This window comes from Moschus berezovskii, chromosome 20 (genome assembly GCF_049115385.1).
Source record: "Moschus berezovskii isolate FMDL1 chromosome 20, NW_MosBer_1.0, whole genome shotgun sequence".
NCBI classification, from domain to species: domain Eukaryota; kingdom Metazoa; phylum Chordata; class Mammalia; order Artiodactyla; family Moschidae; genus Moschus; species Moschus berezovskii.
This window is the reverse complement of record NC_142479.1, coordinates 64,958,651-64,971,203: the sequence shown is the minus strand read 5'-3', so window position 1 is coordinate 64,971,203 and position 12,553 is coordinate 64,958,651. Positions and strand designations below refer to the sequence as shown.

Genomic DNA, 12,553 nt, shown 5'->3' with positions numbered 1-12,553 from the left:
GGCCGCGGCTGGCTGCTCACCTGGTCCTGGAACATGGCCCCCCCGAAGGCCCAGAAGCAGGCGAACACGAAGTAGAGCTCATACAGCTCCTTGGCGGAGTCGGGTGGCGTGTTCTTCTCAGTGAGGAGGCACTCGAGCAGGTAGAGGATCATCTGGATGATGGTGATCTCAGGCACCGGCGTGATCTTCTTAAACCCGAAGCGGAGCTTGTCCAGGCAGGTGGGCAGGTACTTGTCGAAGAGGATCATCAGGTTGGCCTTCTCTGACTGCACCTTGCGCCTCTCGATCCAGCTGCTCACCACCCTGGGGAAGGCAGGGAGGTGCTGAAGGACCAGGCCACCGGGTGGGGTCCCTCTGGTGACCCTCCCCTTGCTGAATGCTTCCACTGATTCTGGTGCTCCTGCCTGGTGATGGGGCTGGTCCCGAGACCTTCAGAGGCTCTGATGAGGGTGTGCTCTTTCCCCGGGATTCTAGCTGTGGGGTGCTGTCCACCTAGAACAACTAGAGCCGTACTTCCTACCCTCAAATGTGGCTGATACTGAGGACAATAAAGCTGCCAACAGGAGGAGAAGGGAGGAAAGGTTTCATACCATCATCTGGGGGACAGACAGGGAGGGGACGGGAAGGGAAGGAAAGGACAGGAGCAGGGACACATCGTGCTATTATCTGGACTCCTAGATCTGGACTCCTAGATCCAGCCATGCCTGAAGCACGCCTGGTGAATTGAGCCAGCTGACGCTTTTAGTGGAAGAGTCCAAACCAATACAACAGGCGTTCCTGGGGAGCCATGTTGCCTGGAGTGGGTTGCACAGAGGTGGTCCACCATGGCTGTGAGGGGTGTGGATTCTAGAGTCTGAGTGCCCGGCTTGAATGGGCTCTAGAGTGGCCAGTGGTGGCCTCGGGTAAGTTACTCAACATGTCTGGGTCTCAGGTTTCTCCCCCGTAAATGGGAGTGATGATGATAACTCCCATTTGGAAGGACTACCTGGGTTGATATTTTTAAGGCTCAGAGGACAGGGCCTGGTCCACAATAAGTGCTAAATAGGCGCCTGCTAAAAGCGTAAAGAGTGCTGGCCGATGAGCTCAGTGAGCTGTCATTTCCAGGATACCCAGAGCGTAAGCAGGAAGCTCACATTACCCAACGCAGCTTGCCTGCCCTCTGCAGACACGCCTTTCTGCAAGTGAGTGCGTGTTTTGGAAGCTCTGAGTCTCACTACTTCCCCAGCAGATCAGGGAACCAAGAGTTCAAAACCTCTGCCCCGTTGCTCCTGGGCTAACTAGGTAACAGAGCAGATTTTCAAATGCTTGACAAGCAGACACAGGCAAGCAAACATGTGCAGTTAAGAACTGAATTCCAGGTACACTAGGTCTTCAGAATGGAGACCAACTTGCAAATCTCTACATAGACTGCTACTTTTGCCTTCTATCTTGCAGGCGGTTATAGCAAATTTTAAATTTTGCCTTGTTAGAGACACTCAGTGCACTCAGCTGTGTGTGCTGGCTTTAATCTGAAAAGCCAGCTCAGAATATATAACACCGGGAGGAAGAGAGGCTCCTCTGTGGGCCCCTGTCCTGTCCACGGAGGCTATGGGACCCTTGGACTGTGCTTCATATCCCCCTCGGGATGGCTGCCCCTGCAGGGGCACTGCTCTTCCTCTGGGGCTGGGGGTGCCCTGAGCTGGCTCTTAGCCTCTCCACTTCTCTCCAGCAAAACCCAGGTTTCCTCCTGGTCCCCAAGGAGCCGCTCAGAGTCTCCTGGTCATTCCTCTGGAGCCCCAGGGACCACTCCCAGCCGAAGGGCGCGTCTCCTGCAGCCCACTCAGAGCCCCTCCTCTGCCCACCCCTGCTAATCTGCTGGCTCTTTCCTCCCTGCCCTTGCTGGGTGTCCCCCTGGGCACCCCTTGGCCCCGTCAGCTTCTTCCTGTCCCCCTGCATCTTAGCGGCTCCTGCCCGGACTTTATCCCAGTTCTCTTGCCTTGTCTGCTGCCCACCCTGGAAAAGCCCAGACGTGCGACGTGGGTAGAGTTGGCGGCCCCTCAGAAGACATGACCCCCTGTGGGCTGTGAATATGGCCTTATTTGGGAAAAGGGTGCTTGCAGATGAAATCAAAGTAAGGATCTCGAGACTGAAACATTGTGGATGAGGGTGGGCCCTGATCCACTGCCTGGTCCTTCTAAGAAGGGAAATTATGGTGCACAGAGACGTGTGCGGTGGGGGGTGGGGGGAGGGACCTGAGATTCAGAAAGTGGCCACATCCATCTACAAGCCAAGGATTGCTGGCAACACTAGAAGCTGGGGGAGAGCCCTGGAAGAGGTCCCCGCTCAGAGCTTCTAGAAGGAACCAACCCTCCCAATGCCTGGTTTCAGATCTCTGGCCTCCAGAAGCAGAAGAGGATACCCCTCCATTGCCTGAAGCTGCCTGGTTTGTGGTCCTTGCTCATGGCGGCCACAGGATGCCAGCGAAGTGGGCGGACAGGTGATGCTGATGAAGATGGCACAGTGGTGCCAGGTCTCTGCGGCCCCCAGGCCCCCATGGGTCAGGCCAGCTCCAGTCCCATCCCTGCCAGGCCATGGCGCTCGAGCACCCCTCCAGCCCTGGCCTTGCTGTGTCGGGAGCTGGGCTCACTTCCCGCCGCGTAGGCACACAGAGAACCAACTCTCTGGCTCCCCCCACTCGCCTGCACCTGGAAACCCTCCTGCCTCTGCTCCGCAGCGCTCATCTTCCCCAGCTGCTTCGAGACTCATTTCCAGAAAGACCCTCCTTTCGAGGGCCTCCTCCCAGTTCCTGCTCCTCGAACCAGTTCCTGCTCTGTCATACCAGGAAGCTGTTCTGCCTGAGTTAGCGGTCAGCACTCAGCTGCCAAAATCCAGTGGCAACTTTCAGTCCTTGGTTCCTTGACGCTCCGGACGTGACCCTCTTGACCCCACCTACCCTCCTGAAGCTCCTTCCTCCCTGGGTGTGCGGGAGGCCACCTTCTGGGTTCCCTGCTGGAAGCGCTTCCTGCCCACATCTCTTATCATGCTCCACGTGTCTCCTAGAGACCCAGTTTCCCCAGCACGGAGCGGCCTAGGGTCAGACATGCAACAGGTGTGCAGGAAACACTGGTTGAAGGGATGGATGGACAGATGGCTGAATGAACGCAGCCACGGTGTTTCTCCCGAGCCTGTCAGTCCTGGAACGCTGCACCAGGGTTTCTACTTAAGACCATGCAGGATGTCCTGGCATGTGAATTGCTAGCCATGGTTCCAAGCGTGAAAATGTACCTCCAAGTTCAATGCCAAGCCTTCCATTTCTTATGGTTTCAAACGTTTCTCACATCCAGCCCTCCTCCCCATCCCCAGTGGCCACCTGTCGTCTGCTGGCATGAACTCTTCCCGTCACATCAGAGAGGGACCCTGTGCCAGCCCCTAGGCTGATCCAGGGCTGGTCCCTTCCTGCCAAGAGCATCTTGATGTTTCACGGTCCATCCGCCAACACCAGACTGCTGCCCGTCCCTGGGAACCTCACACTCTGGCTCCGATGTGCCTTAAATGTTGGTTCTCACCTGAAACGCTTTCCACTCGGGAAGCCCCTTCTCCTCTGGGGGAGGTCAGCCCAAACTCCAGCTCCCCCAGTAGGACTTCCTGTCTCCACGACAGGCCCAGCCCCTCCCTTTCCACTTGCGTCATCAGCCGATGATGACTGCAGTCTCCGTGCCTGTCATCACGTGCACACACGTCTGTCCTGCATCCTTGCGTTGCAGTGACCGTGCTGGCCGGGGAGGGCCTGGCACACGGCGCTTACCGTAGCAATGAGTGAGTGAACGAACGCGTGCCCAGCCAACACTGAAATGCCACCGCCCCCCCTTTTCCCTGCTTAGTTTGGAGGAGAACAGAAGCCCAGCTCACGGGTTCCAGCCTAGATCGGCAGGGTTGATGTACAGGATGCCGGCTCTGGAGACGGTGGCAGGCGTGGCCGTCCTCAGGTGGCTGATCTCGAACACCAGCCGCATGGTGCGGTTCAGAGGGATCCGCTCGTTGCTGGCCAGGGTGAGGACCTGGCGAGGGACACAGGCCTGTGGGTTTCAGCTGCAAAAGCACCCTTGTCCCGAGGGTGTCACAGGTCCCATCTCAGAACAGGGAGGAGGTCAGAGACACCCTCTGCACCCCTGCCAGCCACCAACTGCTTTCCTAACCCAGCATCTCTCTGCCGTCCTAGATATCAGCACCCCTCCACCCCTCCCACCCCAGGGCCATGGAGAGCATCTTGACATGCGTGGACCATGTAGGACTTCACTCTGGGGTTAAATTTGCCTCATCAAACTCCTCCCTCCCTTTCCTGGGGAACGCTGGGGTTCCCTCCTCCACCCGATTGAGAATCACTTTCTTAAGCTGCTTCTAGAAGATTCTCAACGTCGTCTGCACCTTCCAAGATACTAGCTTCCCCTCCCATGTGGTGCCACCCACCACGTGGTCAGGTAGGCAAGCCCCCCATGCCTGCACCCTTCACCCCATGCTGCGGGCAAAGAGCACCTGAGCTGGCCTGGGCCCAGTGGGCCTGCGTCCTGCAAGGTCTGTGCCTTGGGATGGGGGCTTCCCCCTCCCCTTGCCGTCTATAACACTTTTTGCAGAGCTCCAGACAGGCCCCCTCCCCAGTCCCCATCCACAGCGGGTCCTGTGTGCTGAGTGAGGTGGGCGAGACCTGTGTTGAATCCCATGCGCTCCCCTGCCCCTCGTCACTCTGGTTCTGGGGGGTCGGCTCTGGGGTCACGGGCGCCTCGCACCTTGTTGTCATCCATGACGGTGTTGAGGGACTCGATCCACATGGGGTCTATGTCCCCGTCCAGCACGATCCACTTGGGGCCGTCATGAGTGATGTTGGCCAGGTCCCGCATGATGGTGGAGAAGAGGCCTGCAGGCGGCAGGGCTGATCAGGCCTGGCTCCGGGCTGCCCTCCGCGGGGGCGCTGACAGCACCCTGAGCACTCCCCAGGCCGAGACCCAGGCCGCCCCCTCCCGTGCCCGCCGGGCTGGCCCTGACCTCTCTCTCAGAGGTGGCCGGTGCCCTGCTCCAGAGGGAAAGTGGATGCTCAGACGGGAGGGCCCCTGGCTCACTTCCTGCCCTTCTCCTGACCCCAAGGTCCCTCTCCTTGATGCCTCTGCCCCTGATCCTGCCTCGCAACCTCCCCCCAAGTCTGGCCCAGTCCTCGGATTCGACAGCTCTACGTGGAGTGCCACGACTCAGCCAGCACCCCACCCCTTCACTCCTGACCCCCACCTTTCTTCCTTCTCTCAGTAAAGGTTTGCTGAGCGCTCAAGTCTCAGACTCAGAGCAGGGGGCTTGGGGACAGTCACAGTCCCCTGCCCACCCCACAGAACTTGCATTCCAGTGGAGGGGGGCGGGGGAAACACAAGATGCACACACAGACACAGTGTCACAAAGAGAAAGCAGGGGGAGGGGCAAAGGACGCTTGCAGGGGGAGACTGGAGCAGAGCCCAGGAAGGGGGCGCATGGACGCTCAGGTAGGGTGGGGGTCCCCCAGCAAGCAGGACACCTGCCTTCCATCCCTCCAGTGCCCCTTCCTCCCCCGGACCACCCCTGGGGCCCCTCTCTCTCCTCCAGCCCTCACTTGTCCTTTCTCCAGTGTCCTGGGTTCTCTATAAAGCACAGACCTCGTCAAGGCCCTCCTCCAGGGAAACAGCGTTCCCAGCCCCCGAGGCTCCGGGCTGTGTTTCTGGGCCCTCCCCCGCTCCGCGGACCACAGTGCGGTGGCCCCGCTTGGGGCCGCTGTGCTGATGCTCACGTGTCCGTGGCTTCCCCGGTTCCCCCTTCCTGGTGGAGTGAGCCGGCTCCCCTCTGTGGTCTCCCTGCTCTCCGTAAGTGCCATCAGGATGTGTGTATGAGCGGGCCCCTCCCGCAACTGGACCTGCCGAGGGTCTCCCCTCAGGGCCTGGCCGTGGGTTCACTTCAAGGAGCCCGGCTGAGCAGCCACAACAAAATCGGTGGGCTGCGAGCCCCGACCGAGGACGCCTGCTCTGAGCCCTGGTCCCCTTGGTCCCGCGGGGACCCCGCTGTTACCATCTTTCCACTCCCTGGTCGCCGGGTTGATGATGCCAAAGAGCTCGTCGCAGGTGACGGCCTTGGGGTCCAAGTCCACGGCCACCGGCTTCCTCTTCAGGTTCTGGTAGGTCTTGTTCAGAGACCTAAGCACCTGCACCAAGGGGCGGCCGCTCACACGGGGCTCGGGAGCCACACCCCACGCCCAAACCCCGCGCCAGGCCCTCATGCGAGCCCACATGGCCGTTGAAGACCCATGGGCAGAAGCCCCGCCTTGGGCCTGCTTTGCCCTGGAGACATGCAGGCGCGTTTGCGTCCCCCAGACAACACCCAGGGCCACGCCAGGCACCCTGAGATCGCTCCTCTCTGCGCACAGCGGACGGCTGCCATGCAAGTCCTGGGAAAATTCATATTGTTCCTGATAATACAAGTAACGTGTGCTTGCTGGAAAAAATTAAGGGAAGAAAGCTACCTGCAACTCTTCCCCTGAGAGAAGAGTGTTTAAGGACATTTGAGGACGTTCACATGGATATGCATGTAGACGCACACACATACATACATCCCTGGTTCATCCAGTTTCTGCTTTTTAAAAATAACTTGGAGTGAGCATCCCTTGTGTTACATTGTCTTTGGAGATGATCTTTAATAATAGCATAATTGTCCATCCTGTGGGCGTCTAGCTGAGCACTCGGCTGGTTTAGAATTTCCCAATGTTATGGGTTTCGGTAATGTTGGCCGCCACCCTCTGCTTCCCACTGTGCCCTAGGCAATGGCAGCAGGGAGGAGGGTGGGGATTGGCTGCAGACAGGTAATGACTAGTATCAAGGGGGAGGGAACAGAGGAGAGGAGACTCAGGAGAAGGGTCTCATGGGGGCACCAGGGTCCCCAGTCACTCTTCACCTCCTCTGTCCCTGTGGCCCGTCACAGCTCCCTTCACAGCCCATGACACTCTTCGGGGACCCAGGATGCACTGGGCTGGGTCCCCAGGCAGGTGTGTACCTGGGACTTGCCGCTGCCTGCATTCCCAATGACGAACACCGAGTGCCGGACTTGTAGCAGCTCCTCCAGCTGCACCACCTTCAGCACGAAGTTGTCCTCCGCCTGCAGCTTGAGCTCCACTATGCTTTGCTTGATGACCTGCGGGGGCAGGCAGGACAGGGTGCTGGGCCTGCCGTGCAGGACCGGGGAGTCCCCTGCCCAGGGAAGAGGTCAGAAGGGAACAGCGGCCCTGCCCGTGGGTGTGCCCAGATGCTCTGCCGTGGGTGCTACTGACACCCCCACGCGGGGGACGGGTTTGTCCAAAGCCCCTTCTGCCTCGCCTGACCCTCCAGTATTGAGGAAGGGGCTGAAGAGGCAGCCTGTGGCCTCAGGACATTCCTCGGGGTAGAGGGAGACACGCAGGTGTGGCCACTGCCTGCTGGCAGACACGGCCATCACCCCCGTGTGGTGTCTGCCACTTAGGTGGTGGAAAGTGATGTCCCTGGCAGCAAGGATGCGCTGGTGGGACCCTGGCTGCACCCACCTTCTCAAAATTCAGGTCCCGTTTCCGAGGCACATCCAGGGCAGGGAAGAGGTCCCCGATGAGCCCCATGAACACGGGCAGGTCATCGGTGACGATCTTGGGGATGTTGAAGTCCCTGAGCGCCCGCATCAGCACCTGGTCCTCTGCCCGGCTGGGGTCACCCCTCTTCAGGGAGCCGGCCACCACCAGCACAGACTTGATGGCTCGCAGGCCCCAGTCATAGTGATCCTGAGGGTGGGCGGGTGGGCGTGAGCGTGCCGCCTAACGTGTCGGGACCGAGGCTGGGCGGCTTCACCAGGATGGCTGGGAGGCAGCCTGGGCCGCCTGCGTTTGTCATCCCTCCCGCCCCCGGCTCCGCGGGCCCCCGGACGGTCACACACCTGCTTTGACAGCAGCTCTTTGCACAAGGTGTAGAGTGTGATGAACTTCCTGGCCAGAAGGCGGGCCTCCAGAAAGCCCTCGGCCACCAGCATGATCTCGCATATCAGTTCAAAGTCGGGGACCACCATGGCGCAGGGCCTGAGGGGTCCAGGGGGGTCTGTCTTGGCTTCTTCCCCTCCTCCATCCCTGCCCCTGCCTGTCCCTGCAGATCTCACCTTCCAGGAGGACCACAGCCTTACTGGCAGAGATTCCAGGTGCAGAGCAGGTTCTCAGACCCCCTCTCCTCCATCCGGCTCCCCTCCCAACTATACTTGTTGCCCCCTTACTCTGCCCAGGGGTGTCCAGGCCCTGCCCCCTTTACTCAACTCCTCTGAGAGTCACCCGAGCCCTGTCTCCGCCCATCACCTTGTACCGATGCCTGGTCTCTCAGCCGTGTCTGACTCTTTGCGACCCCATGGACTGTAGCCCATCAGGCTCCGAAATCCACAGGATTTCCCAGGCAAGAGTACTGGAGTGGGTTGCCGTTTCCTTCTCCAGGGGATTTTCCCGACCCGAGGGCAGGTGATGCCTAAAATGGGACCTTCCTCTCCACCCCCTGGGAGTCAGAGAGCGGGAAGACACCGTCTGCTCCTTACAGACGTCCTGGCCGGCTAGCCCCTCTCACCCACGCCTTGTTTCCCATCCCCGCCTCCCCAAGCCCGCTCTGGGCTGACTCGGCCCTCCACAGCCACTCTCCTGGGCCTTGCCCCCGCCGCACACCTGAACAAGGCCTTTAAGTTCTCCGGCAGCTCTGTGCGCCCAGCGTACCCTGGGTTCATGGTGATGAAGATGCCGACGGTGGGGATGAGACTTATCATCTCTCCCAGGAAATTAAACGTTTTCTTCTTGGCCCGAATCGCGTCTTGGACACATTTTACCTAAGCGGTTAGTACATAGATGGGTTCATGCGGGAACAGCTGACTGTGATGGGCTGGATGGAGCTTCGTTTGCCCTACAGCGTGTGAATGGCTGTGGGTTTGCAGAGGACTACCTGATATTTTTTTTAAAATTAAACTTTGATACAATTGTAGATTCACATACAGTTGTAAGAACAGAGAGGGGATCCCACGGGTCCCTCCAGCGCCCCCCAGTGGTGACCGCGGTGCGGCATCACCACCCAGGCAGCGACGTGTTCCGTGATCTCTGACAGCCGCCCCCACCGCTCTGCCAACCCACCCTCCCTGACCCCCTGCAACCAGTCATCCGCTCCCGTTGCTGTGAGGCTGTCTTCCATGAACCTTAGTAAGTAGGATGGTACGGTATGTCATCTCAGACGGGCTTTGGTCACTCTGCGAGACGCCCTGGGGGTTCCTCCTGGTCGAGGCTAATCCTCGTTATCGAGTGACATTCTGCCCCCTAGCCATTTTGTGTGTCTGTTCCTGCTCGGGCCATGACCCGTGGGACGGCTGATTGGTAGCCATCCCCACCTCAGATGCTCAGCATCAGGAGAAATCTGAATTCTGGGACCATTCATTTGCTGCCTTTGACCCTTGGCTCCCGCTGAGCAGCTGCAAACCTCCAAGCCACCACTGGAGGGCGCCCTGTACCCACGGTTAAGACCTGCTCCGAGTCTGGGGCTCCCAAGCAAAGCCCAGGACTTTCCTGCCAGACTGGTCTGTGGTGTGTGCGGCTCACACCCTAACAGGGTGGGGCCTGGAGGTGGGACCTCCCCCTCCCCACCACGTGGAGCCTCTCCTGATGTTCTATTCCAGTTCTTGCTCCTCCAGTTCACAGAGCTCTGCATGATTTTCCTGGGGTCTGTGCACTGACTTTGGGGGTTGGGGGGTCCCCAAGTCTGTGGCCAGCACTGCCAGTGAGTCCAGGGGGCACTGACTGCCCCCACCTTCCCCTTTGCCTTACTGGCCTCTGGTCCCAGGGCTTGGGGATAGTTCTGTGTCTACATCAAGAGGGAAACAGCAGTGGAGGAGGCCAGCTACCCGCCCTCACCCCTAATCCTGCCAGCAAACCCATTCTACAGATTAGACAATGGAGGCATGGAGAGTTTAAATAGAGCCCAGAACGAGGCAGTCCTGCACTCCATCATAGGTATTCCCCAAATACCTGGGCACACTTCCTCCCTTTCTCCCGGCACTCTTGTCTAACTGACAAGCTCCTAAGCATACTTCAATGCCCAGCTACCTTTGTCCTGGACCCTAGGCAAAACCGATTATCCCCTCATCTGTATTCGGGGACAAGTGTGCTGCTGTGTCTGACCCTTCTGTGTGCCCCACCAGACTGCGGGCCCCCAAAGGACAGGGCTGGGGCTCCGCTCACCTCTGTGCCACACCCCCACCCAGGCTGACTCAGGTTGACCTACCGGAAAGCTGACGAGCCCTGACGCGGGAGGGCAGCGAGTTCCCGAAGGTGACCCAGAGGCCGCACGGGACTCCTACCTGCACAGCAATCACGGACAAGACCTCCACGGAGATCCGATTAAACTCGTCGAAGCAGCCCCAGGCTCCGGTCTGGGCCAGGCCCTTGTAGATATTCCCGCAGGACTAGAAAAGGTGACAGAGGAGAAGTGAGCGTTGGCGAGTCCTGCCAGGGGCCTCCGCTTGCCCTGTCAGCTCCTGCCCAGGCTGGGGGCCAGGCTCGGGAACTTTGGGGCCCCTGGGAAGCTAGAGGCAGGTCGTCCACTCCCTGGAAGAGTCAGCACTACATGGGGCCGGGTGCCAGGAAGAGCCCAGATCCTCCCTGGGCTGAAGGCTTTGCCTGGACTCAGACAAGGCCATTTGTGTAAAATTCACCCCGGGAAGGGGCCTTCCCTCTAAGGTGGAGGAGACGGACTCAGGCCCTTGAAGGATAAACAGGGTGATTCTTCAGTGTTTATACAAAGGATTCCTTCTAGGAGGATCCAACTTCAGATTTCACTTCTCTAAACCCAGGAGGTTGGTGTGGCTGTGGCCTTGACAGTCAGAGGGGGCAGCTGTCCCCACCCTCAGCCTCAAGATGGGATCTCCTGGCCCATGGGGATCCCATGGGGAGGGGGTGGGGAGGCCCCGGGGGGCCATGCTCATGACCTCAGTGCCCCCCAACTCTTCCCACCAGAGGCTGCTTTGACCTGACCCCCATGGTCTTTCTAGGCCCTTTAAGGACTGTAGCTGTGCCGCAAAGCCTCTGGGGACCGCGGGGCCTGGCTCCTCCTCAGAGGCCAGCCCTCACCCCCGCCCCCTCCAAGGCTCCCTCTCTCTCTGGTGCCCCCAGTTGCTGGGACAGGCTTGGGGTGTAGGTTGGGAGGGGGTGCCTCCCCAGCAGGGCAGGATGTTTGGGGGCGGGTCTTATCCACCCTGGGATCCTCTACCAGACACGCTGGTCATGCCCAAGAGGCCAGCCAGCAGTGTCCACATGTCCAGCGGTCACTTGGGGAGTGTGGGCTGCGGCCTCCTGGGGGAGGGGGCTTCAGACTGGACGTGGGGTGTGTACCTTGTAGTCCATCTGCTCGGAGCAGTTGAACACGTAGACCATGGTGCCCAGGGCTCTGCCCAGGTCCTTGGTCGTCTCGGTCTTGCCGGTCCCGGCGGGGCCAGCGGGAGCTCCGCCCATGATCAGATGGAGGGACTGGGTCAGCGTTATGTAGCATCTGTAAGGGGACCTCCAATCACCCTGTGGGTGGCGAGCCCAGGGCTGCCCGCTTTCTTTCACTGTGGGTCGGTGACAGCCCCTGAGCCCCAAGGTGGCACCAAGGGGAGCTCAAAGGGGCAAAGGAGGACTTGTGATGTCACCAAGGAGCAAACGCCATCCTGCTGGAGCAGACACTACGTGAGGGCTGAACCAGCCATGGCGTCGGGGTGTGGAGGGCACTGCCCGTCCAACGTAACAGCCGCATCACAGGTGCTGAGGATCTGGTCTGAGTGCTTTTTGGAGTTACATGATTCACTTGACCCTCAACAAGCTGCCGAGGATTTATAAAACATTGTCCCTGTTTTGCAGGCCCTCGGAAAGGCTAAGCAACACCCCTAAGGCGACACAGCTGGGGTCAGAGTGAGGGAATAAGGTCTCGGCTCCCAAGGCTGAGTGCCTGGCAGGTGGCAGAATGGAACCTGAACACAGGTCCCCCAACCCAAATGCCCAGATCCGTCAGCCTCAGCAGGGGACATTTGGGTCTGATGGTGCAAGGACGTGTGGGGAAGAGCCCAGAGAAAGGGTGTGACTCCCTTCCCTGCATTGTTCACGGCCAGGCGGGAAGGCGGCTGGGGCCTCACCTGTCCGTGAGTGGGGTGATGACCAGCCGCGGCGTGTTGCCCAGGTACTCGTATGAGTACTGGATCTGGGCGTCGCAGATGTTGGCGAAGCAGTGCTTCCTCTCCTCATCCCAGCGGTGCCGCAGCTGGGACTGCCAGGTGAAGGCCTGGGAACTCTCCACCTGTGGGGGGAGCAGGCGGTCCCTGACCCCGGGGCGCTCCCGGCTCCCCGCTCCTCCCGAGGAGCCCCTGTCAAGCCTAACACCACCCCCCACTGCTGAACCAGCGGCCCTTCTGATTGGGCTGCTCGTCCAGTGGCTTACCAGAGGTGAAGGAGCGGGTAGCCGCTGCCTGGAGAGGGGTCCCCCCGCCCCACTGAGGAAGAAGCAGTGAC

At 59.8% G+C, this 12,553-nt stretch overlaps 1 protein-coding gene across 1 annotated transcript in view; it reads right to left on the bottom strand.

Annotated features, from left to right (window-relative positions):
- The window catches only part of DNAH17 (dynein axonemal heavy chain 17), a 120,533-nt gene that overhangs the window by 38,541 nt on the left and 69,439 nt on the right, over positions 1 to 12,553 (bottom strand). Inside the window, exons 35-45 of the mRNA XM_055408447.2 lie at positions 12,181 to 12,341; positions 11,402 to 11,558; positions 10,372 to 10,476; positions 8,699 to 8,856; positions 7,939 to 8,077; positions 7,559 to 7,786; positions 7,036 to 7,173; positions 6,058 to 6,190; positions 4,764 to 4,891; positions 3,889 to 4,037; positions 21 to 303 (exon numbers count right to left, since the gene is read on the bottom strand). Coding sequence (XP_055264422.2) covers positions 21 to 303; positions 3,889 to 4,037; positions 4,764 to 4,891; positions 6,058 to 6,190; positions 7,036 to 7,173; positions 7,559 to 7,786; positions 7,939 to 8,077; positions 8,699 to 8,856; positions 10,372 to 10,476; positions 11,402 to 11,558; positions 12,181 to 12,341 — 1,779 coding nt within the window. The remainder of the gene's footprint in view (positions 1 to 20; positions 304 to 3,888; positions 4,038 to 4,763; positions 4,892 to 6,057; positions 6,191 to 7,035; positions 7,174 to 7,558; positions 7,787 to 7,938; positions 8,078 to 8,698; positions 8,857 to 10,371; positions 10,477 to 11,401; positions 11,559 to 12,180; positions 12,342 to 12,553) is intronic.